At 26.2% G+C, this 25,730-nt stretch overlaps 1 protein-coding gene across 3 annotated transcripts in view; it reads left to right on the top strand.

Annotated features, from left to right (window-relative positions):
* Positions 1-25,143, top strand: part of LOC145837227 (E3 ubiquitin-protein ligase HECW2-like) — a 33,908-nt gene extending 8,765 nt beyond the window's left edge. For 2 of the 3 annotated variants that reach the window (XM_082945016.1, XM_082945018.1), the window contains 27 exons: positions 50-177; positions 1,821-1,906; positions 2,596-2,694; positions 6,907-7,083; positions 7,971-8,072; positions 8,757-8,853; positions 11,838-12,075; positions 12,505-12,587; positions 13,107-13,338; positions 13,530-13,636; positions 14,104-14,460; positions 16,636-16,751; positions 17,070-17,191; positions 17,960-18,118; positions 18,696-18,741; positions 18,970-19,236; positions 19,560-19,681; positions 19,897-19,969; positions 20,313-20,367; positions 20,791-20,908; positions 21,068-21,193; positions 21,504-21,644; positions 21,888-22,113; positions 23,108-23,241; positions 23,569-23,696; positions 23,945-24,143; positions 24,516-25,143. In XM_082945016.1, coding sequence (XP_082801142.1) covers positions 50-177; positions 1,821-1,906; positions 2,596-2,694; positions 6,907-7,083; positions 7,971-8,072; positions 8,757-8,853; positions 11,838-12,075; positions 12,505-12,587; positions 13,107-13,338; positions 13,530-13,636; positions 14,104-14,460; positions 16,636-16,751; positions 17,070-17,191; positions 17,960-18,118; positions 18,696-18,741; positions 18,970-19,236; positions 19,560-19,681; positions 19,897-19,969; positions 20,313-20,367; positions 20,791-20,908; positions 21,068-21,193; positions 21,504-21,644; positions 21,888-22,113; positions 23,108-23,241; positions 23,569-23,696; positions 23,945-24,143; positions 24,516-24,627 — 3,850 coding nt within the window. In that variant the 3' untranslated portion in view covers positions 24,628-25,143. The remainder of the gene's footprint in view (positions 1-49; positions 178-1,820; positions 1,907-2,595; positions 2,695-6,906; positions 7,084-7,970; positions 8,073-8,756; positions 8,854-11,837; positions 12,076-12,504; positions 12,588-13,106; positions 13,339-13,529; positions 13,637-14,103; positions 14,461-16,635; positions 16,752-17,069; positions 17,192-17,959; positions 18,119-18,695; positions 18,742-18,969; positions 19,237-19,559; positions 19,682-19,896; positions 19,970-20,312; positions 20,368-20,790; positions 20,909-21,067; positions 21,194-21,503; positions 21,645-21,887; positions 22,114-23,107; positions 23,242-23,568; positions 23,697-23,944; positions 24,144-24,515) is intronic. The other variant, XM_082945017.1, reaches the window with a different exon arrangement.
* The last annotated feature ends 587 nt before the right edge of the window (positions 25,144-25,730 follow it).

Genomic DNA, 25,730 nt, shown 5'->3' with positions numbered 1-25,730 from the left:
TATAAAAATTTTAACTATCAAAATCTGAATAGTTTTGTTTCATAAAAAGCTCACTGACAAGGGCAGTACTTTCAAGCATTGAACGACTCAATCATTGTTGCAATATCGATTGTGATGATGACGTCACAACTGCTAACAGTTCCGCCAATCACAATCAAAACAATATGGCTGGTGGGGGTCAGTTTAATTGTTTTTTATTAAGTAATAATTACTTAATTAAGAGCTTGAATAGTTAATAAACTTTTATGTGCTTATAAAAACGGTAATTTCTTCCTTTTTTTCACGTAAAAGTTTTAGCAGTGTAAAACGAATCAAAAATCTTGAAAACTGAATTTGCAACATATGTCTAGTTTCGTTTGCAGAAATGAAGCTACAAGTTTAAAAATAAACTTTTCTATACACAAATACAATTTCTAGTTAAATGTAAAACCAGTAACATTTAGATTCTCTTAAAACTATTCCAGACAACTTTGTTTGGTAAAATAAAATACCAATGAAAATATTAATCACTGAATGGTTAAAAGGAAATTTAAAAAAGAGACGTTAGATTGTAAATAAAAAAGAACCTTTACTTTTGTTTTAGTTAAAATTTTTATTCAAAATGATACAATTTAAATTTCCAAAGAATGTTTAATATTTTTTTTTCTTGAAGTTTACTAATGTTGATCATTGTGTTTTTAGAACTACACTTGATCAATTTAAAAATGAAGTTTCTTAAGTAACAGTTTAGGTAAAAGTAGAACCATGTCTACTGGTCTAAGTAGTTTTCTATTTTATCAAATATGAAAAAAAAGTGTTTTGTCTAAATTTAAATAATCCTTACTGCAAATTAAATTCATGACTTTTGAATTCAGACAATGAATGACTCATTTTAGTAAATCTGTTGTTGACAGAAGTTCGAAGCTTTTTAGCTATTCAGTACATTTTAATCTATTTATAACTTCTTTTGAACCGCTATACATGGCAAAATGAGATGTTAGCCCGGATTTCTCACGACCTTGGTTTGTAATTCCATACATTAATAGATATATTACGCGAAGAAGACGATCATGTAGCTTATTTAAATTTTTAAGAGGTTTTGAATTAAAAGTTTTACAATATAGCCAAACTTGAGAGTTTAAAGTAGGGTTGTTTATTGGTAAAAAAAGTAAAAAAAATGTGTGAGAATAGCTACAAGCCGATATAATTTGGGAGTTAGTTAAGTTTTAGCAGTATAAAAAAGTTTATGACATATTTATATTGCATATAAAAAAACTCCTGAACAAAGTATATGAGTTTTAATAGCTCTAGTTTTTCAAACAAGCTAGTGTTTAATGACCTTTGAAGTTTAAGGTACAATTTTTTTTATATAGACCATACAGTTTTTGTTATCAACCAGTTTAGTTAGTGTAACACTAAAAAATATACATTTTTGTCATTAAACTAATAACTTAAAAAAATAAAAATAACTGTATAGTATACTAAAGTAATCTTACTTAGTTTATTGTAATAAGTTTCCAAACTATAGCATTTTTCATATTAGAATTAGATACTTTGTAAAAATTTTTTATTTTTGCTGAAAATATTAAACATTTAGTTTAATTTTTTTTTTAAATTACCATTTTATTTATTTATTGAATTAAAAATATATATATATACAAAATAATATTCTTCTTATATTTAAACTTCTTCTAAAAATATTCAAATAAACAAAAGAAACTACAGTTTTTTAATTGTCGATGACTGTTTTACAACTTATATTTATCAAATACAAACTAGAAAAACTTGATTTTCGTAAACAGCCATAGTTTTCTGTTATTTGATTATTATTTAATGAACAGATCAAACAAACGTGAAAAACGGTTTTTCAGCTGTACAGTTGATGCAGTTTGTTTTATTGATTGATCAAAAACCACAGTTCGAAGCGGTGAGATAAATTTCTAATATATTTATAAATTCTTCCTTTGTAGAGTATACTTTTTTAAGTTGTTTTCTTCTTAGTATTTTAAAACATTAATTAGGTTCGTAAAACTGCTTTGAAACGAAAAAGAGTAGAAGTTGCAAAAAAGTAGTTTTTAAAATGTAATTATAACGAAAACTAAGTTAAGTCATGTTTTTAATACTTTTAAAACATTATATACGTAATGTTTGCTTTTATTTTAGTTTAAAGATCATTTGTTTCTATTAAAAGCCAACATACTTAAAATAGTTTTTTACCATCGTAAACTTATGTTATAAGTCTGAAAAAAAGCTTAATAAATGTTTATAAGACTTCTTTCGGAAATAAAGTTTAGTGCTTAATGAAACGTGAAAATATTTCATATTGAATTCCTATTGTTATCCCTTAACCTGAACGAGTTGAGAATATATAAACTAAACTTTTGCCTACATCTTAAATTGTTTTTTCATCAGGTCAAGTTATATACTTTAACTCATCTAACTTTGATTTTTTAAAAGCATAGAAACTTTGTGAAGAAAAGTGATAAATACAATCGAAAACAGTTAAAAAAGAAGTTTTACTAGTACATTCAAAAAGTTAATGTTTTAAATGAAATAACCATCTACAACTTGAACTACGTAAAAAACTGATGCTAATACTAAATGTATATAATATAGGAAAAAAAGACAATAGTATTTCAAAGAAGAGACAAACCGGTAAATTTGGGTTTTACGCTACAGGGCGGCTGTGATTCTATTTATCATCTATTAAAACAGGTTTGAAATGGATTATTTTATTTTTAATAAAAGTTGTTGTAGTCAAATGAAGTAGTTTACAGTAAAAATTAATGATAAATGACAAGTAAAATTGTTTTGGTAAGGTTTGTAATTTACAAAAGTAATAAAGTATATCAATTTCGTCGAAAAACTATGCTAACAAATTGTTTGTGTTTGAATGTAAGCAGCCCAAACTGTCAAACTAAAAAAATCAGTTGTATTGAAGTAAAATGTTATATTTAAAAAACTACTTAAATGCAGACAAATGTTTAATATTATTGTTGAAAACGCGTTTGCATCCATTAAAGTTTTATTATGAAAAAAAACACTATAAATTAGAAAAAAAATCTGCACGCTTATCATAGTGTTTTATTTTATATATTCTTCCAGTTTAATAAACTAAAACGAACTAAATGTTAAAAATTATCATTACTATGTTTGGTTAAAATATGTTTTTTAGAAAAATAAAAACATTGTGCGCTTATTTTTCATAAACTATTAAAAAAGATAACTTTAAAAACTTAATTAGTAATTTTTTGTGATAGTTTATACTAATACAATTTGTTCACCTTTTATTTAAGTTAGGGTTACTAAGTAGTCTAATTCAAAAAAATTTTGTTTGTTCAATTTCAAAAGTGCATTTGACGTTGAGCAACGTTTTGCCATACTTCTTACTGTTTTAGAATTTTATAAAAATTGTCGTAATTGAACTTAATCTCGGTTTAGTTATTGGAAAACGTTCGTAAACTAGAAAACAAGTAAATAAGAACCTTTTCAATTCTAGTTTGTCTTAACATCAGTATAGTTCGAGTTGCTGTTTATAATAATTTGTTGAGAAACGTGTGCATCGGTGAAGTTGGCGTGATGCAGCATATGGTGACTGACAACGTTTTCAACCGGTGACAATCCTTGATAAAATATTGATGCTGACCATTCATGCACCCTTGTATATATATATATATATGTATATGTATGTATGTGTGTTTAACCGTGGGAAGAGTGATTGGAATTGCATGGCATCTTTTCTGCTTGCTGTTGCAATTTTTCTGATAATTTGACTTACAAGCTAAATTAAATTTGCTTTTTGTCAGCTACCGGTTTCATTTCAAACGGATTTTGATTAAAATAGATGCCTACAAGAATGAGCTAGTTGAATTAAATTAATTTTCCCTTTAAAATCGTGTGTTATTGTATTTTGTCAGTTTGTTTTACTTTATGGTTATAATATTAGAAAAATAAATATTTATTTCGTATACAAAAAAAAATAGTTGAGTGTTGTCTTTAAAAACAAAATCTATTTTTAACTTTTTTAAAGTTTCTGTTTTTGTAAGATTTCTTTAACTTGTATAAGCCGATGACATAAACGAAGTTCTAATTCAATTCATTGCTTTCAGCAGCAAAATAAGTTATGTATAATAGCGTTAACTTATTTACATTAAAAGGTTTGCAAAAGTCGGTCATAATATTAGTCATAGTGTTATTGAACTAAGTGCTTATTATGATATTAATCATAAAGTAACAAGATTTAGTTTTAAATAAACTTGTGTTGCTAAGAAGATCATACATTTATACTTTTGTTTGTTTTTATGTTTTGTTCTATTTTTTACAACAATACTTTTAACAAACTCTTTTTTGTAGATAGATTATAGAAACAAAGGTAAGCATTTCTATTGCAGTTTTGTTGTTTGTTTAAAATACAAAGGTTTTTTGTTCACAGATTTATTAGCAAATAAAGTTTTGTATGTTTTATCATTTTTGCATTGTCTGAATGTATATAAAAACTTTGTTGTTTTTTATAAAGGAAAAATAAAACTAAGTTACTTACTTCGATAAAACTACTGTTGTGTTTTTTAAACGGTAAACATTTGAAAATTGAGTTTTTGAGTTTTTTATTTTTAGTCTTATAATAATATCAATACTGGTATGTGATTAATTATTTTAGGCTGTATTTATGTTTGGTGTAGTATAAACTGTAACTCAGTTGTAGTTTTAGTACAAAAGATTAATTTTAATTTATAAATATAATTATCACTTGTAAATACTTTTTGATCATTTGCAATATTCAAATGTAATATAGCAAAAAGTGACATCGCATTTATAAGTTTAACATAAAGCAGAAGTAGCTTAGACAATTTAGTTTTATCAATCTACACCAAGCTACATTTGAAAAGGGTGTATAGTTCTGTTGTTTTAGAATATTCATACAGTATAAACTTTCAGGTGCACGGTTACTTTTCGGTAACTTTCCTTTAACGAAACCGCAATCTACTGAATTAACGCGCACAATTATTCAAATGACCACTCATGTGAAACTTCTTTTTTCAAGTTTTTCTCCCACTTTTTGTTGGTTCTGTGTATCGACAGTTTCATTTGTGTCTAGAGCTTTTGCTGTCATATAGCAAGTCCGTTTTCACAGTTGTAAATTTCACAGTCGTAAAATCAGTTGTCAGTCGCGGCGTGTTTTGTTAAAGAATTTCGCGTCGCTAATGAATTATCTTAATTTCTATGCGTTGAGCTTTGTTTTCATAACCAAACGTAAAAAAAATACTGAATTTGTTTAATCTTTTTTACTACATTATGTGTTTTTTTGTTTTTTAACCTTAATTACAAACGTAAAAGTATTGAACAATTTTTTGGTCACTTTTATTGTTAAACATAGCTTGCTTTTAGTTTAGTTGGGTTTTAGCGATTTTTTTTTACCAGTTTTATTAAAAAATTAGATCAGGAACTAAGTTGCATTTGTTTGAACAGTAGTAAAAAATATAAAAGTATATTTTGTAGCCGAAAAACCAAAATTTTTCAGTCTATATAAGGCGTACCTATAGGTACGTATATAAGTATTGGTATTCTTCCCAGTTACAATTTTATTTGTTTAATCCTAATACTTACTTTTATCATGCCTTATCTTTTTGGAACTTTATTATTTTACTAGAGAAGTTTATAAGGTATATTAAAGTTTTGTTTCAAAACATTCAAAATTCTCAACGTGAGCACTGTTTTCAATTAAGTTTAGCTTGTAAATTTTAACATTAACTTTTGAGATGTATGAACTCAAAAATTGAACTAATTATGACGTTTTATACTCTCGATAAATCTAAAGTGTTTGAAGCACTCTTTGTTGTTTCAGTTTATTTAACAAGCAGTGAAAGCATAATGATCCCATAGGCATCACACACTTTTAAGTATTAAAAAGAAACTTGTAAATTTAACGTGGTTCATTTAAGTGCATGGGTGATGCCATATGTAGATCGGATTAAAATAGTTCGACGTAAACTAATAAGTTTACTGTTAAAAACTCTGAATCAATAGACGGTTTAAGCACAATCTGCTAGATATGTAAAAAAGTTTTACTTTATTTTAAAATTAGCAAATTCAATTTTGTTATGTTAAAAGTAGTATAAATAGTTTTTTTAGTTAATAATGTATTATTTCTGCTAAAAATAAGTATTAGGCCGAGATGAAGTTAAACTTATTTGTTTAGAATAAAAAGTTTTTGTTATCAAACAGACAATAGTATTTTTTTATTATTGTATACTTTTTTTTTAAGAATTTTTTGTTTCTATAGATTTTAACATTAGATATTCGCCCACTGTATTTAAAATAATATTAGTTGCAGCAAATATTTTAATAATTGTTAGCTTTTTATTTTGTTATTTTGTAAATAAAGAACTTCATATATTTTTTTTTAAATATCCGATGTTTTAGCGTACTCAATTGTGAGTTATACAATATAATACTGAAAGGCATACTCAATTCAAAAGCTCATTATATTATATTGAAAAATACCAAGTTTTTGTGTTCTGCGTTAATTTTTAAAGTTAATTAAATTTACTACGGAATATTTACAAAAGGTCGACTAAAAGTTTCGCCTAAAATATTTATACTTGTTTTGCTTAACCGAGCTAATTATTTATGAATTTTTGTTAGACTCCTAGACTAAAAAGAAAAATATTTTGGAAGTATATTTATAAATTTTTAACAAACTTACTTTACTATCAAGCTGCTTAAAAAATAAAAGTCAACACTAACTTTATTTCTTTCTATGAAACATTTTTATGCGTAAATTTAACTAGACGACCACGTTTTAAACTTTAGACTGAGCTTAAATTTTTATTTCCTTTTTACCTTGTCGAACGTGACTACTGTTATTTTACCAGCTTTTATAAGAAAAGTACAAAGACCAACCAGCAGTTGCTTCATTTCAATTTGCAGGGTATTTTCGTGAACAAGGTGGCGGCAAACAGTGAGGCGAGCGCGGCTGGTTTGCGAGTTTTCGATGAAATAGTCGCCGTGGACGGTTGCTCGTTGCACGAATGTCCCCAGGACTTTGTTGAGTCCATCATCACCCAGCAGGATTTCAGAGACTTTATCAGAACCAAACAAATGCAGGTGGGTGTAATTGTTTATTGGTTTGAGCAAGAGTTTGTTGTTTAAACAAATTGTTTTGGTTATTTGTAGTCGTACTTTTTTTTTAATGTGCAATACCTCATAGTTCTAGATTAGGGGTGAGACTTATCTAATCGGTGGGCCAGATTTGCCAGAAAATTTTCGCGGGCCGCGTAATTTTCATAAAATGTACTACACAATTTTTAAAATAATTTATAGTGCTTTAAAAACAAAACTGTCATAGAATAATAACTTAATAATAATTAAGATGTACTGAAAAACAAATTAAGAGCTTATTTTGATAAACATTTTATAAAATTTCTTTTTTTGTTTCGCACTAGTTGTTATAGATTTGAAATATATTTCGCAGGTTATACGTTGTCCACCTTTATTCTAGATTTATGCTTATTAAAAAGTACAATAAATAGGTTGAAAATTAAATGCGTTAATTTTAGTTTTTTTTTGTCTCAAAACTATCGTCATTAGAAAATATATTATTTAAATACAATATTTTGTAATTGTTCTTTTTTTTAGTTATGATTTTCTCTATTTTTTTTAATTTATTTTGTTAAGATGTCAGATTATAATTAATGTTTTTTACTTTTATTTGAACAAGTTTTGGTATTAAACACCCGTGTTATACTTCTGTACTAACAATGAACCTTTGGTTTAACCACTAACATTTTTTCTATACAATCTGACATTTTTAGAAAGTTTTTTTGTTGAGGTTAATTTTATAATACTTATATAAACTTCTATATACATTTTTATTTAAATTACTTAATTTCTAATATTTTTATCTACTATTTATTCTATACAAATAAAAACTTAAATATTTAAGTATAAAAAAGTAATATGCTGTTAAGTAGTAACATTGGTCTATGTGATAGGTACACAGGCAAATGTCTTATAATGAAGATTACAATCCGAGTGAAGATATATCTAAAGTTGTCAAAATACAAGTTCTTCGGAGAGATGATTTTGTTAAACAGGTGAATTGGATCATAATTAACACTTATTAGATGTAACTTTAACTTACATAACCCGGTTGTTTTTACTTTTTGGCTAACTGAAAGTAACTGTTTTCTTAAACGTTATAAAAAGGTTCTCGTAAAATTTAAAGAACTCAATATAATGTAAGTTATAAGACTTAGTTTGTTTAGTATTTTATTAAACCTAGTTTTAGTTTATCAACTTTTTATGTTATTGCTGAAACTGTTTACATTTATCTAAAAAAGTAAAACCTAAGCTATTAGGCACGGGTCGGCAATTGTGGCTTGTCAAGCAAAACTTTGTGGTACGCGGGTTGTTTTTTAGCTAAAAAACTATTGGAAATGTAAGAAGCAAGTTTACTAAGCTTCACTAGTTTAAACCTATAAAAAAGTTTACTGGTTTGTTCGTATGAGTAAATTGTAAGTGCTTCTTAATTTATATTCATTTCGTATTCGTTCGTAAATTTCTGTTTTTAGAAAAAAAGTGTTATACCCTAGAAAGTACGTTTTCAGTAAATTTAATCGGTTTCTCGTAGAAAACTCTTACTGTGAGGTTAACCCTTTTTTTTATGTTGGTAATGTTTAAGCAATATAATTACCTGTTCATTTATAAAATTTAAAACTTTAAAATAACTAGTCGTTAACAAACCAAATAAGTAAAACAAAATTATTAAATTTAAACAGCTAGAAGAACTTGACAAGAAAAGAGAATTGAAAAGAGGGGGGTCTTGCCCTGAATTCACTGCCAATAAAAAACCTCAATTACCATTCACAATCACTAGTTAGTTATAGCGTTACTTATTAATCAATCGCTTTATTGCTATTGTTTCAACTGCCTTATATCTAATCATATATTACGTTTTTAACAGATTTTTATAAAATTTTGATTTGAAAGTGTTTTAGGTTTTTTGTACTGATTTGAAAAATATTCTGATAAGTATAAACATAGTGATGAAAATTATGTACCCTTTAATTTAAAGTTATATATTAAAATTTTTTGTTTTGTTTTATTTAGTAATGTTTTTTAATAATATTATCTAAAGTTAAAGAAAAAAGTTGATTACCAATTAAAAAGTGCAATTACTTTGACAGGTTTGGTTTAAAGATAGTTTATTTATAATACTTAGATAATTAGTAAAGCTATTCAATCATACAACTGCTATAAACATAATTTAAGTACTGATTATTGTTACAGTTTAACCAGTTTTTGTTTTAATTAATATTAATTAGTCATATAGCTTTAGAAATTATCTTTTAATAAGTTTAAATTATCTAGGAATCAAAAGCGTAAATTGAATGGTTGTATTGCAAATTATCTGGTCTTACAAAAAAAAATGTTACATTTAATTTTTTTTGTCTTTCATTTGAATATTGACTATTGAAAATAAGCCAGAAATATTTTAATTATTCTGAAATAGCTTTTGTATCTTTATTATGCCCTGCTATCGGGTGCTACATGTTGTAAACGTAATTTTAAACGTTATTATATAAAAAGTTTCAGTTAAAATGTGTTTAGTTCCAAAAGATTTATTAAGATATAGGTTATTAAAATTTGAGTTAATAGAGTTTTTGTTATTTTGTTTACGTAGAAAAAATAAACCTAAAACAATATACCAGTATAATGCAAAAAAAATATGTGTTACGTCATAGAAAGATGAAAAGAAAGTGTTTACTACATGTTTGTGGCTATTTAATTATATATTAGAGCTTACACGTGTTATCACGTTTTATTGCTAAAATTAATTTGTTTATGTTTAAAGGTTATTGTCTAGTTAAATTGTTTTGACATATAATAAAAAATCTTAAATATGTTTATTTTTGAAAGAAATTTTTATTTTTCAAACAACGTTTGCATGATATATATTAACTGTGTTTTTTAGTTCTTTTTTACCTTAAAGCAAAAGGTTAAGTTTTTTTTGCTCAATAAAAGTTTTAATTTTTAGAGAAAAACAATTATGCTTTTTTTTTTCATGTGAGAAATAAATTTTATAGTTAATTAAGGATATAAACTTTAAGTAACTTGTATGCACAGCGGGTCTCCGATAAAACAGTGTGGAAGTTTCCATTAAATTTAACTTTTTGTAATGTAAGGAGTTTTAAATTCCCTGTAACATTTTGATATTGATTAGAGTAATACATTTTTCAATTACATTTGTGGTTTCAGTCTTGTATTTTCGTCTTTGAAAAAACTGTAAAAATTAATTTTAATTTTTTTAGCAGTACTTAAATGTTTTTTTGTTCTTTTTAATCTTTCTACAAGTTTAACAGTAAAATTGTTTAGAATGAAGACTTTAACTTGTAAGTAAAATAATTTAATACTTGAACAAACTTTACATAGTTTAAAATTAAACCAGTTTAGTTTCAATTATAATTGGTTAAAAATTAGATCTTGAGATAGAATATATACTTTTAATTTCAAAGTAAAAATTTAAAGGATATAAACTCATAAATGTATTTAATAATTTAGAATAACGTATAACTTTTGAATATATGATTCCTTTTTTTTTCCTCAGTTGATTGCTCGAGTTAAGTTAGTTTAAAAATTGTTTTGGTTTAAGAACTTAATCATCTGTAACTAAAACAAGCTTTGATGGAGCGTAATATTCCAAGCTGATTTTAAAACTATGTATGTATGTATTCCAACCATTAGGTTGTTAGTTTTATAAGCACACCTAAGAGAATTAGAATTTTTTTAAAAAAATAATTAATTTTTTAATAAATAAAATTCTAATATATGTGGTATATAAGTGTGCGCTGTGTCAACAATAAACGTTAGTAGAAATATATTTGACGTACTTCTTTTTAAATCAAAAATATTTTTCAACTCTTTGGAAGTTTTCTGCATTCGTGCAACATTTTAATATCCATAAACGTTTTTAAATGCAGCTAAAACTATTTACTTCAAGATATTATAGAGCTTTTTTTTATAAGTTGTAAGCTTAACAAAGAATTATTTTATTAGTATATAGAAAATATTATTCGTAAGACTTAAAAGCCCACGTGAAATTTTAAAAACTACAAACAAGTAATAATATTATAATGGTTTATTCTTTCTTGAAATAGTTTTATCAACTTAGTCTTATATAACTTTGAAAAAACTATTCAGCTGTATCGACTTAGTAATAATAGTGAAAAAGTATTTGAGTTTTTAGTTCACTTTTCTCTCTTTGAAAGTTTATTTGTTCAATGGCGCATTACATTAATGTTTAACGTGTCATCTGATTTATATGAATTTAGTTTGTCTGTATTTGTCGTTTTTAATTCATCTAGTCATAAGAACCGTTGTTATTGCAGAAAATTATTCTTTTTTTTATTTTTATTGATTGTAAGGTAGTGTTGAGGCATTTTAATTTTAATTTTTAAACAGCTGTTTTTTTAATTATTTAAGTATTTAATTACTAGGCTATAGTATATTTTTGATTATCTACAAAGTTTTTTTTAAACAAGTTTGTTAAAGTTAAGTTTGTAAATGATTTCTTTAAACATTATTTATTCACAGTTTTTACTTATGACTTAATTTCTTCACATATTAAAAAAAAATATTATACTTAAAGTAAGCTTATCTTTAAACAGTTAAAAATTAAACAAAACAAAATTTATAAAGTAAGAATTTTTGTTATCGTAAGCGTTTTAGTTTACAGATTACTATTTCTATTACTTTTATTAAATTGAAAACTATTTTTCAAGTTTAAGCACAATATTTTAGAAATTTAATTTGAACTTTCTAAAAAATATTTTTTTTGAATAGTTTTTAAATAAAACCAGGTTTAAACGAAGCAATATCAAGCAACTTAAGACAATTTAACCAAACTGTGAATACTGAAATGCAACCCTCGACATCGTTGAATGACACGAACCAATCGAATAATGAACTTCAGCAATCAACTTCTGCTGAGTCATCGGATAATGTTGCTAACGAAGTTGAAAATGCAACTGATTCGCCTGAACCAACAACACCCACCGTTTTCAATGTTAACACTGATTTTAGCAGCACTCTTCAACGGTAAAATATTGATTTTATTGTTTTTATGATCTATTTTCAGATTTAAACTTTAGTTTAGTTTTATTAGTTTATATTGTTTAAACTAAGATGGCTTAAAGTTGTAATTATTTTAAGTTAGAGAATGGGGTAACTTTAAAACTTTAATGAATTTAATATTGCACGGTTTAAACCAACTTAAAAACAAGTATATCGCATTCTGTTTTGTTAAATTTATGCTTAATATTTTTCAAAAATTTTGCAAAATTTGTAATGATACTTTGATTTTTTTTTTTTTGAAATTTAACTTTGTTATATTTTTTTTGAAATTTAACATTGTTATAAGTAGTGTTTAAAGAGTTTTGAACGTTCATAACACAAAAAATAACTTGTACAATTATTAAATAAAAGATATGGAATTGAAATATTTAAGTAATAAAATCATATAAACAGAGCTCGTACTTTAACAAGGCAAGCTTCATTGAACACTGCACTTAAAGTTGCCACTGATGAAGAACAAAGGGGTTTACCCCCCGGTAAGTACCTTTTGGTTATTATGACTCATTTGTAATGTTGTCTCTAGTAGAATGATGTAGTTAATTTGTTTCTGAATCGTTAAAATTTTAAAGCTGATCTATGAATACTAAAACTAAGTTCAAGCTTTCTCCTTGTTTATTGTTTTATTTAAAGATAAAGTTTAATTTACTGTTTATCAGTACTAAAACAAGTTGCAAAAAAATACGCTAAAAAATCAAAATATTGAAAACTGTTATTGCACAGTTTAATGTAGAATATATCTAAAAACAAAAATAAAAATTTAATAAAAACGTGTTTGATATTTGCGACAAAAATTTTAATTAATATAGTTTCATTAATTTCGATAATTAATTAACTTTAGTAAACTGTTATATTTAGTTTAGTTTATGTGCTATTATAACTTAACAAATAACTTGTTTTGTGTTATGAAGTTTTTTTGTACTTGGCTTTTGAAGCGCGTTCAAATATAAATAAACGACGAAAAGTATTAAATAAATGTTTTTTTTTTCAACTCGCAGGTTGGCAGGCAATGCAGGACAGATTTGAAAGGATCTTGTATTTGGACCACACGACCAGAGACCTCCAGTGGAACCGACCGTCGCTTAGCAACAACAACGAACCATCTACGTCACAATTGAGGGTGCCGCGGAGGGCGATGTCGGTGAAGGCAAAACCCCCGCCTCCTCCCCCTCAAAGCAGGAAACCCAAGAATGTAGCCGACGACCCTGGGTATCAAAATCTGATGCAGAGGTTTTTTTTTGAAATATTTCTATAGCTTTTTACATATAGTTATTTTTAATTTGTGCCTATAAGATATATATACATTTCAAAGTAATACGTAATGGATACAACATAATAGCTGTCAAATACTTTTCAGAATTATTTATTAGTGCTAAACTGAAGTTTTTTTTAATCTAAATTAATAACAAAATAATTACCAGATATCAAAGCATGAGAAGACTCGTTCGACCCCCGAAAATAAACGTCAATAAAACCAACGCTAGTAGTAGAAGAAGGTCTTACTCGAACAGCTCTCAATCATCTCAAGGTTTTTATTTTTTACCGATATAGTATATTTATTGTGTGATTGATTATTGTTTGGAAGTCTAAAAATTTAAATGTAAAATTTCAACAAAGACTTGATTTGAAGCATAAAGAAAAAGATTAAAATTATGATTACAAAGCTTTTTCATATTTGAATATGAAATAGCGAAACACATGTTTAAGTCAAATGATTTCATTGCTTTGAAAAAAAATATCATGGGAAATTGAGCGTGTCATTGATTATATCTTTGAATATAATTTACTTTGAGTTTAACCATTTGGAAAAATTTGGTTCTTCGGGAAAATTTTAGTATTGTTTAAAATTGCATATGTTAAGTTAATGAATTAAAAAAAAATCTCATATATGCAAATACAAAGCTTTAATTCAAATTACCCTCAGTATAGTTTAAAATTATCATTAACATTGTTATCAATTAATTTATCGATTATATTGATTTATCGTTTTTAAAGATTCGTCTTCTGAAAGTGATGAAACTGTTCAAACCAACTTGTCACCTAGCAACGATGCATCCCCTCCAACCCCACATACAGACGTTCCCCCGGACACCCCGGTGGCTCCAGCTAGTGACGAAGACCCTTTTCCGCTGGAAAGAAGCGTTGCCAATAGTCACCAGTCCGGTCCTCAAAGTTCGAAACAAGCTCGCCCCTCCTCTGACGAGGTTGCTTCTAGGTTGCGGGTTGCTGTCGAGGACAGCCCTCCTGTGACGTCACCAAGCAACCAAGTGACGTCATCACACGGAAGAGTCAGAAGTTCCAGGCAAGTTAATGGCCAGGAGAGGCCCATAAGAAGATTGGACACTTTATTTGGTTTGTTTATGTTTTTAATATTACCACTTTACAGATAATTGACTAGAATACTATTATTTAACATGTTTTAATGTTTATAAAGTTTTTGATTATACATTTCTAAATATCTTAACAAGTTAAGGTAATACGCTCTACTACTTTTATCGACTTATAAATTATGATTATTTACTCTATTTATTTTTGATTTTTTATCTTTAACCAACAATAAGCTCGATTACTATTTTTATTAGTACTTTTATTTTCTTTTTACATTTCAAAGTATTATAACACATTAAATCAAACACATCAAAGTTTAACAATTTAGTTTCATTTAGTCCTTTGTATTTAATTTGATTTTATTTTATTTAGTTTTTGCGAGTTTAAACTAGAGATACTAATAAGATTACTATGTGAAAAACTTTTCAAATTTTCAAAGCCAGGCATTTTAAAACAAAGTTTACTTAAAAACTTTAAAACTTGATTTATAATTACGTCATAATATACTTTTTTTAACTTTTTATATGCAAGAAAATTTTGAATTAATTCAGTTCTAATATAATTGCCATTGAAGACGAATTTTTTTGAAAGTACTTTAGGCAATGCAGCGAGTACTTATTTCTAATTAAATTATTTGGTACAGATTAGAAAAAATGTTGCTATTTTTAGGCTGTTTGAGTACTATGAAATTTTTAATACTAATTAGAAAATTTAAATCATATGTAAATTTTTTTTAAACTACTTTAAAATTATTAAATAATAACAAAGTATTACAATAAGAGGCTTTTTATTTTTTATTCCAAAATCTTTAGTTGAAATATTTACTTTTTTTTTTTTGCTTTTTTTCTCTTGTGTTCTAACATAAGCTTTGATACTTCACTAATATTCATCACACTTTACTGGAAGTAAACTTAAAATTTTTTACTTGTAAGCTTGAAAAACTATTTTTAATTTTATCCGAAATTTAATTTAATTTATTGCCAAATAACCAGCATGCTGCATGTAAAATAAAAATACACTAATTGCTTGCATATTATTTAATTCAGCTAGAAAAAGATTGCAAATTGAATATAAAGAAAGAAAAAGACACCGTCATAGATATCAAAATTTTCTCCACAACGGTAATAAATTACTATTTACTCATAATTTTAGGCTCTAGTAAATCAATTTTTCATATTTTATTGTTAAAGAAAATAAATATGCTTGAAAGCTTATTTGATGCAGCATTTTATAAAAACATTTTTATTAATCTATAAACTTTTCAATTCATTCAAAAATTAATTTAGAAATTCTTTTGCACTATATTTTTTTGACTAGTTGGCTTAAAATTTATTTATCATTTTTAAAAGCAATGTGTAATAAAGGCCATAGGCGATTCAGTGCATTAATCAATATATTAACTTAGTTTTGCATTTGCTTTGATTGCAAGCCAAAACATGATCATAAACATTTGATTTAACTAACATTCTAGTCAGTTATTTTATAAATCATCACCGTTATATTAACATAGTGTGTTTTTATTTCCTTGTAATACTTAGTGTTATAGTATAGTACATTTTATTGCAATTGTTATTATATTATTCTGTTTGCAAATCATCAAAACTGTAAAAAAAATTTAAAAAATAATATTATTTGCAACCTTTTTTACATGATCAAGGTTTGATGTTGAAATTTTTTTTTTCAAATTTGTAATCGAGCACAATACGGAGTTGTAATAACGAGTACAAATAAAATTTAATTTACCAATAGCATGTGATTTTGTTTTGCTTCAACGGCTTATTTGAGTGTAAAGATGTTTTTCCTAGCCACGTAAAAAATAGATTTTGTCGTAAACAAAGTAGTGCAAGCATATTTTCTTTAAACAATTCTTTTTATGTAAATTAAAGCAACGTAGATTTTAATGCACTTAAAATATAACTTTTTGCTCTTCAAAAAATATATTTGTTTATGACTTATGTTCAATGAGTTTGTTAAAAGGTTTCATATAAATGTATATAAGATAATGAATAAATTAAATATATCCAAAATATGTCTAGTACTTATCATTACTTTTGAACTACCTTTTTGATCGCCTTATTCTGTTACAATGAAAATTTGAATAAAATTGTGAACACTGTCAATTTGAAAAGTTGTGAGGAAATTTAATTTTCTAAGATACTGTTTTAAAACAAATAAGAAACCAAAAATTTATAACAACAGAACAAAGTGCATCGAGCTCAAACCAAAGGAGGAGAGTTCCAGTTGACTTCAGAAAGAATCCCGCTTACAAGTTCATCTGTCACCAAGAATTTCGAACCATGCTCAGCAACAATTCCGTTTGTTCTTTTTACTTATTTTTCTTAAGCTTATTCTTACTTTCGTTTTAATTTGAATAAATATCGTATGAAAACTTTATAAGATTTTAAGTCTTAATAATAATTTTGTTAGCTTTATGTTCTAGGTTAAACTTTAAAAAAAAGTTTACAGTCAAATTTGTATGTCATAGATTAATTAAAATTTGTATGTCTCTTATAGTTAGTTCAATGGTTTTTTTGTTGTAATCATAGCATTTATTTTTTTTTAATTTCATGAATACTGAAAATTATCAAATTACTAAACTGTAAGTTTCTTGATATTTATTATTCAAAATACAGGCTGCATATAACTTGTTTCATACAAACACCAAAATAAAGCTGATCGTTCAAAAAATACTGAAAAACGCTGATCAATTTGAAAAGTACCAGCATAACCCTGATCTAGTACAGTTTTTCAACTGGTAATATTTTCACTAATTTTCATATAACTTTTTTAAAGTATATTTTTTTAGCAAAAAAGTTTTGTGTACATATGCTTATACTTTACATTGTTTATTTTCTTATATCTTTGAATTATAATGTTATTAAGTATTACTAGTTTTAAGTTTTGTTATTAAGATTTAGATAAAAGTTTGTTCAAGTTTTATTACGTATGATAAATTTTATAGTTTATAAAAGAATTTTTTTTGTTGAAGCTATAAATAATTCATATTGCTTTTATGCAAACTTATATTATTAATTTTTACGTTATGCAAGGGTTTTAAAGTAGATGTGTCATGGTTTCAAAATTAGTTTTTTTATTTGTCTTATTTTTAACTGATCTATTTTACCATTTGTTTTAGTTAAAAGATTTCTCTTTAAGATGCTAGTTTTAAATAGTTGGTTAGTAATTTGTAACTAAAAGATTATGATATACTTAGTACTTTAAATTTTAAATAGCTAATTCTTTAGTGATTTCTAAATATTTAATGTTTTTTTTAATATTAGTTAATATATTCTGTTTATTTTAAGTTTAAATTTAGATAACAGATTAACTTATACTACTAGAAAGTATAAACTTGTTTAATTGTGTATCTATCATATATGCTTGTTATCAATTTTCAAGTTAATAAAACTATTTTTCGTTATCATATAAATACTTAGTTAGTATTTATGTTATTAATCAAAATAAAAAAGCATAGATGAAATTAACCAAATAAATTATGTATTTAAAAATCTGTTTCTTACAGTTTTGCTAACAAAAACGTTCCCCTTCCACCCGGATGGGAGAGAAAAGCGGCGGGTAATACCCCATCCAGCAGATACAACCAATCAGGAAGAAGCAACAGAAAACAAACGGAATTTTATGTCAACCATAATGACATGTACACCACTTACATTGATCCCAGGTATGTTTTCTTTGACCAACGCACTCAAGAGCAGTGTTCTTTAACTTTTTTTAAAAGCTTTACATACTAAACAACTGTAAAATGAATAATGTTTACACTAAACTATAAAAAGGTTTTATTAAAAATCACTTCAATTTATGTTTTGAAAGTCTCGTTGTATAAGTAACGTGTAAAAACTGTTGATTTGTATTTTGATTAGCTTTTTATAATATAAAAATACAAAACAAACATCATTGAAAAAAAATTTCAAAGTTAATAAATGCTGTGAATAGTAAAATAAACTCTATTTACACAACTTTATTCAAGTGCATACCGTGAAGACCAATGAACAAAGGGTGAGCAGACTTGATTTTGTCAAATCTTATTTGCCGATTCCTGCACTAGAGTTTACTGGACAAAAATGTTTCATAAATGTTTTTTTAATTCTCCCATAACCTCACTATAATTTTTATACATGCTAGTTTAAAATATATTTTGTATAATTGAAATAAATTGAGTGCAAGCCGATATAAACTTTATTTTAATTCAGGTCTTAAAGAATATATTATATATTAAAATTGTTTTATATTCTTATCAGGCTTCCAACAAATACAACTAGAAGTTGGAACCAAGGTGGTGTAAATGTGAGTTTCATAATTGTTGATGATATAAATCTGTTAAACAGGTTTTTTTTTTTGCTCTTTCTAATGACTCAAACATAGAAAGTATTTGTTTTTATTACACTAAAAGTTTATATTTAAATAAGATTATGTACGTTACCATCAATTAAGTTGTTTTTATCTTTAAAAGTAAAGTTTTTGTAATAGTAAGCATTTTTTAGTTTTTTTTTACAATGTTGTGAAATTTTACAGCAGCAAGAATCACAACTTCGCAACAACCGTACTGGTAACCATGGCAGCTCTTCAGCACCCACTAGCGACAGATTATCAGTTCAATCTCCAACCATAACCCAACCTCCCCAGGTAGCACCTCGACCTGCCAACACCCTTACTTCTAGAAGTAGACCCCTGGTTGCTACGACAACGCCGGCAACTAACGGAAACAGCGCCAGTAGTGGCAGCAACCCGCAACAACAAGTAGTTGCAGAGGAAGCCCCACAACAGTACAACGACAAAGTGGTTGGTTTTGTATATAAAGTTTTAAGTTGATATTTTTTTATGAAGTTTAAAAAAACATAAAATACTCTTAGTCATTTAAAATTTAGTCGTCATTGCTTTCTAAAGCTTAATCATAGTCGAATATAATTTTGACATTAATAAATACTTCTTAAAAGTTCTTGTGTTTTTAATAATACTTCAAGTTTAAAAGCTTTAAATAATTGCAGCTGGTGTTTTGTTTTTGAAATTTCATATTTAGTTTAAGCACTAATATCGGATCGGTTTATTTCGTGTTCTATTTTTTAATAGTCCTACTTAAAATATCATTTTTTTTTTGTTTCAAGGTTGCATACCTGAAGCAAGACAACATATTAGATATAATAAAGTCAAAATACCAACAAGTAACACCCAGTCTTGAACAAAAGATAATGAAAATTAAACAAGAAGGCCAAGCTGCACTGTTGACGTTAGTTTGAAAAGCATGATTATTATACTAAGTAGTATTTTTTTATTAGCCTTGATTGTTACAAATAAAATTGTGTTTATAAAATTTTTGTAATTTTATATAATCTAAACTAGCTATGTAAGTTTAAAATAAATAAAGGTAATCTTTACTATAAAAGTTATGTAAGGCTTCTTGAATTAAAGTACTTAATAGTCATTGTAAATATTTTTTTTCAGGTATGCAAACAGCACACAGTTAACTATTATGTTGAGTTTGTTTGAAGAAGATATCATGAGTTTCGTTGTTACTGTTAGTTTTAAGTTTGTAAATTGATCATAAATACTTGCTTTTTTTTTTTTTCTAACAACTTTGTTTTGTCTATACTTATAAACTATACATTTTGTTGATTTTTCAGAAGATTCAAACTGTTTTAGTTTTAGGGATTAGTTTTTCTATCAAAAATCGTATCATGACTTGTGCGAACAATATAAATAGTTAATTTCGTGTTGTTATGTCAAAGATAGCAGTTTACCTTTCTGTTTTTTTACAAAATATTAAAATTTGTTCAGCATAAAATATAATTTTAGTGTTTTCTTATTTTTAACATGTAAAAAAAAAAATCAACTGAATGTTTTTTTTAATTACGTTTTAGGATCACTCAGTACTAACTCAAAAACCTGTCAATAGAACTGAAGTTAGTCAACCAAGTAAGTTGTAATTAAATTATTTTTTTTATAAAAAAACTAGAACCGTAATGTATTTTTATTAATGTGCCTAGTAATAGTTAGTACTTGTTTAGTTTGAAACTAGATATATTGGTTTTATCAACAGTGTGTATTAGAATTAATTATTTATCAAGAGCACATACCTCAAGTTTCTCTATAAACAAACAAGCATTTTATCAATAAAATTATTTTAGAAAACTCGAAGTTCACTCTTTTTACCGTTTAAGTTTTAATAAAATAGCTTATAAGTTTCTATCATCTTTCTTCTAAATAACTTTAAATATATAAAAAATTAATAATTTAGTTTACTTATAAATAATTTCATGTTTTTTAGCTTCGGAATAGGTTTAAATAATTTACTATCAAAATTTTTTTTAACTCATTTAGCTTTTTTATTTATACCAGGTACTTCATCTAAAATAACCAGAACTAAAACCTGTCCTCGAAGTTTTCACTCGAAGTTGAGGAGTTTTTACCGAAAACTTGAACAAAAAGGATACGGTCAAGGACCAACGAAATTGAAGTAAGTTTTAATGTATGATAACTGTTATATAAAGTTATAATTTATATAAAAGGCTCGATTTAACTGTCGCTGTAATTAAATTCCACCCAGATGTAATACACATTAGTTTTATTAAAATTTGTTATAAACGCAAAATATGTTTTTATAATAATGTCACAGATTGAACGTGAGCAGAGAAAACATATTAGAAGAAGCTTACGTGAAAATTGTAAATCTTCCCCGCAAAGAACTTCAAAGATGCAAGTTGTTTGTTACTTTCAACGGGGAAGAAGGCCTTGATTACAGGTTTATTATCTTTTATTAAAAAGTGAAGTAAAGAAAAAAAATTACTAATTAAAGTTGAACTTTGTAGTAGCGTAGTTAAAATTGGCATATATATATTTACTTAATTTAATTATTTAATTTGTTAAACTTACTCTTTTTCTTTTCTTTTAAATGTATAACCATAACGAATAGTAAACGTTTAAATCAATATAAATACAATAAATTATTCTAGTTTAAAAGAATAACGTTCTTGGTTTTATAATGCTTTTTTTTTCTAAATCACTAGAATTTTTTATTTTCTGTATTCAGTTGTATAACTATTTATAAACAGTGGACCATCTCGCGAATTCTTCTTTCTTCTTTCAAAACAGCTCTTCAATCCCTACTACGGATTGTTCGAATATTCGGCAATTGACACTTACACAATACAGATCAGTCCCTTGTCTGCTGTCTTAGATCAGTCACTCAGCTGGTATTTGTTTTTATTTGACTAATCAGTCTTAGTAATTATAATTGTATGATACTTTATAAATAAATGTACAGATTAAGGTTGTTAGTTGCATAAAAGCAAATTATAAACAATATAAGCATTTTATTAGTAGAAATTATATATTTTTCTACATTAAATTTAAAAAGTTGTATTATAGATAAAAGTTTAAGACTTTATGCAGTAATGAACAGTTAACAGAATCACACAAAAAAATTATCCGAACAGGTTTCTGTTTGCCGGCCGGATAATCGGGTTGGCGCTGATCCACCGGTTCCTGCTAAACGTCTTCTTCGCTCGTCCCCTCTACAAGATGCTGCTGCGAGCCAAGCTGTCGCTTTCCGACTTGAGGTACTTGGACGAGCAGTTCTACCAGTCCATGCAGTGGGTGAAGGACAACGATGTGGTGGACCTCGAACTTGACTTCACCGTGGATGAAGAAAAATTTGGGAAAGTTGGTTGAAATTTCTGTTTTGAAAATAGATTATTAATGCGTTATAAGAAATGAGTATGATTATAAACTATTTTGAGTGGAAGAAAAAGATAACACTTTAGTTAAGTTTGTTCACAAGTGCTTTAATAAAACTTGAAAGTTTAAGACAAAACGAGATGAAGTGACTTTGAATTTTTGATAATTTTTGACATTCATAAGTTACTTATTTTATTTAGACAAACTATAAAAATAGTTAAGTGAAGTAAAATTAGATCTTTTAAAAAAGGACTCGATGTCTTTTTTTTCTAGTTTATAATTTGACTTTTAATTACAAATCTAAAACTACATTGTTTTAAAAACAGCAGCTTTACATCAAAATTTAAAATTAAGTTATTTAAAGTAAAGTTAGATGATAAAACCATATTTATATTAATTTGATTAATTTTAAAAGTTAATAAGTAGTAACTGAGTATTTTTGTTTTTAAAGACATACCCTAATTTAATCATCTAGGGTTTTTTTCTAATAAGAATTTTAATTAATGTTTTTATTTAGTTAAAGCTGTTAGGTTATTAACAACTTTAGACTTTATAGTTTGTGTAATAAAGTCATTTTCCAATCTAAAAGTTGTTATCATATTTATAAAACATTTTAATTATTACTTTTCATGAAAAGTCTGTTTTAGATTTGTTGTAAATTAGTAAGTGTATATTTTACAGGTTCTCTTTTAAATTGGTTTTTATAGTTTTTATAAAAAATACTCAGGCAATTTTTTATCTTCAAGTACAAATTTTGTTTTCTGCTTTTTAAATAATCAGATAGTTGAAACTGATTTGATATGATTTTTTTTTCTTTCATCTGATAATTATTTTTACTAGTTGAATTTTAAAGCAGTGTTCAACAGAATAATAACAATAAAATAAAATATTAATTTTAATTTCCTTTTTTAACTTTAAGCATTGTACTTTGCTCATCACAAGTTAACAAAAATGAAAAAACAATAAAATATTTTTATAGACGGAAACAGTTGAATTAAAGCGTGGAGGTAAAAATATTGCGGTAACTGAAAAAAATAAAAAGGAATATATTGATAGAATGGTGAAGTGGAGACTTGAGAGAGGAACTAAACAACAAACTAATAGTTTGATAAGGTTGTTGTACTTTTTAGATTATTTTTACCTAGATAAAACTGTAGATGTGTTTAAGATTATTTTTCAATGTTTTGTTTCATCAATTTCATTTAATACCAAATATAGTCCGAGTAAAATGTATTTAAAGTTAAATAAACCCTCTCTTAAATTTTTACTTTACCTCAAAAAGAATATATTTTCAAGTGTATAGTATTCTATACTTGTTTAAAGATTTTTAAATCTTGAGAATTTTACAAACCTGTATAAAATTGTTTCTAGCATCACGTGCATATTTTTTAACAAAATTACTTTTAAATTTATATTTCACCGTGGTATTTTTACCAACAGAGGGTTCAATGAAGTGATTGATTTGAAACTGCTGCAAGCGTTCGACGCAAAAGAACTTGAACTTGTTTTGTGTGGCACTGTAGACATCAACATCACTGACTGGAGGGATAATACTGAATACAGAGGCGGTTCGTTTAAAATTTAAAAATGCATTTACGCATTTTACGCAGCAACGAAATTTAAATAACTTATTGCTAAAAATTTGTTTAGATCTTCTTGGTAAGTTTATACGCACAACTTACACAAATGTACCTTGTTTTTTGATAAACAATACAAAGAATAAAAGTGGATATTATTAAGTTAAAACTCTACTTTCAACTCGTGATGTTTGTTTTTGATTTAACAAACAAAACTTTTTCAACCAATCAAAACTTAGGATACTCCAACGTGCACCCAGTAATCGAGAAGTTCTGGGAAGCGGTGGCCAATTTCGACCAATCGCGTCGCCTCAAACTGCTTCAGTTCGTCACCGGAACTTCTTCCATTCCTTACGAAGGTTTCAGCGCCCTCAGGGGTCCCAACGGCCCGAAAAAATTTACTATTGAAAAGTGGGGATCACCGGCGTCATTACCAAGGTACACTTTATTACCTGAGTTTTAGTTTTGCAACTTTTTTGTGTTTAAAATTTGGATGAACAAGACGTACATGGTTATTTCAAAATAAATAATAAAACAGATTTTCTAAACAAAATAAATAAAAAAAATGTATGATTAACGATAACTAAGACTTGCCTGATATTTTGTAACATTTAGCCCAATAGTAATTAAAATACTTTGAAGTTAAAAATGTTTCTATAATAGTTCAGAGAGATTATTTTCATATACAGTATTCTTAAAATATAGGCTTTGAAAAAATGTGTTCTAATAAATAGTAACTTTTTATTTAGTAAATTTATCCTTTTAGTTAACAAACGTTTATTTTTATCTAAATAGTATATTATATTGTAGGGCTCACACATGCTTCAACAGAATTGATCTTCCCTGCTACCAAACGTATGAGTTGTTATGGGAGAAACTAGTTATTGCAATTGAAGAAACTTCCACATTTGCAATCGAATGAGTCCATCTGTTGCCGGTTCGAATCCCGCGTCTGCTATCTTAATTTTCTATTACTTATGACATTACATTTAAATGAATACGTTATATAAGAAAAAAGTTAAATTAGTTTTAGTTTTCCATTCCGATTCTAATACTTACTTTTATTTGATTGTATTTACTTGTTTATAAATCAACAAAAATCATTATATTATTTTTACTTTTTAAGAAAACAAAAGTAGCAAGCTTGAAAATAATGTTTTATTTACGTTGAAATAGATATTTTTAATTGAATATACGTAGAATTAAATTAGCAACATTTTCTGTAGTTTTAAAGCTACACGTTTTTACTTTTTGTTTGTTTGAATAATTTATAGGTTTCTGCTACTAACTGATACATGTCTATACTATTGTACTACTTAAAGTTAAAATTTAACAAGCTCAAAGTTTGGAAATATTTATAACTTTTTTAATTTCTCCTGCCTGAAGGTTTTTTCTTTACTTCTATTATCCATTTTATGTTTCTTTTATTGTTTTTTTGTTGCACTAAGACTAATGTTTTTATTTAAGAAGCTTTAAATAACACATTTTTAAGTTTTTATAGTTGTTTTAACTTTTAATTCGCGTTTGAACCTTATAATTCATTAATGCTACAGTTAAATAGTATAAAACTAAATGTTGTTTTTTCAACATTTTTAAACGAATAAAAACAAAACTTATACTTAATTTAATAAATTTCAAACTTTTAAGTATAATGATATTTCTACAGTCCACTAATTAGTTTTAACTACCAAAGTTTTATTTCAATAGCTATAGATTCAGGCTGGCTAGGTATAGCTTTAGGTAACTCTTCTTCATTTTTTTTAAACATAACAATCATGATACTATTAAGAAATCAAAATTTATACTGAATTTACTTGAATTTTTTATCTATCTTAAACTTGTAAAGTTATTAACCAAGTCAAAATAAGCCACTTATATCCAATATCCATCGGATTTTTTTCAAAACCTTAAGACAAAAATCAAGATTTAAAAGCAGTTCGAAATCGAAAATTTTTCTTACTTTGCAGCAATTTATGTAGGTAGCTGTTGATTATAATTTCAAAAATGTATTACACCTTCTTTTCA

The sequence above is a fragment of the Thalia democratica genome, chromosome 5 (assembly GCF_965202585.1).
Source record: "Thalia democratica chromosome 5, ktThaDemo2.hap1.1, whole genome shotgun sequence".
In the NCBI taxonomy this organism is placed as follows: domain Eukaryota; kingdom Metazoa; phylum Chordata; class Thaliacea; order Salpida; family Salpidae; genus Thalia; species Thalia democratica.
This window is presented reverse-complemented; position numbering and strand designations above follow the sequence as displayed.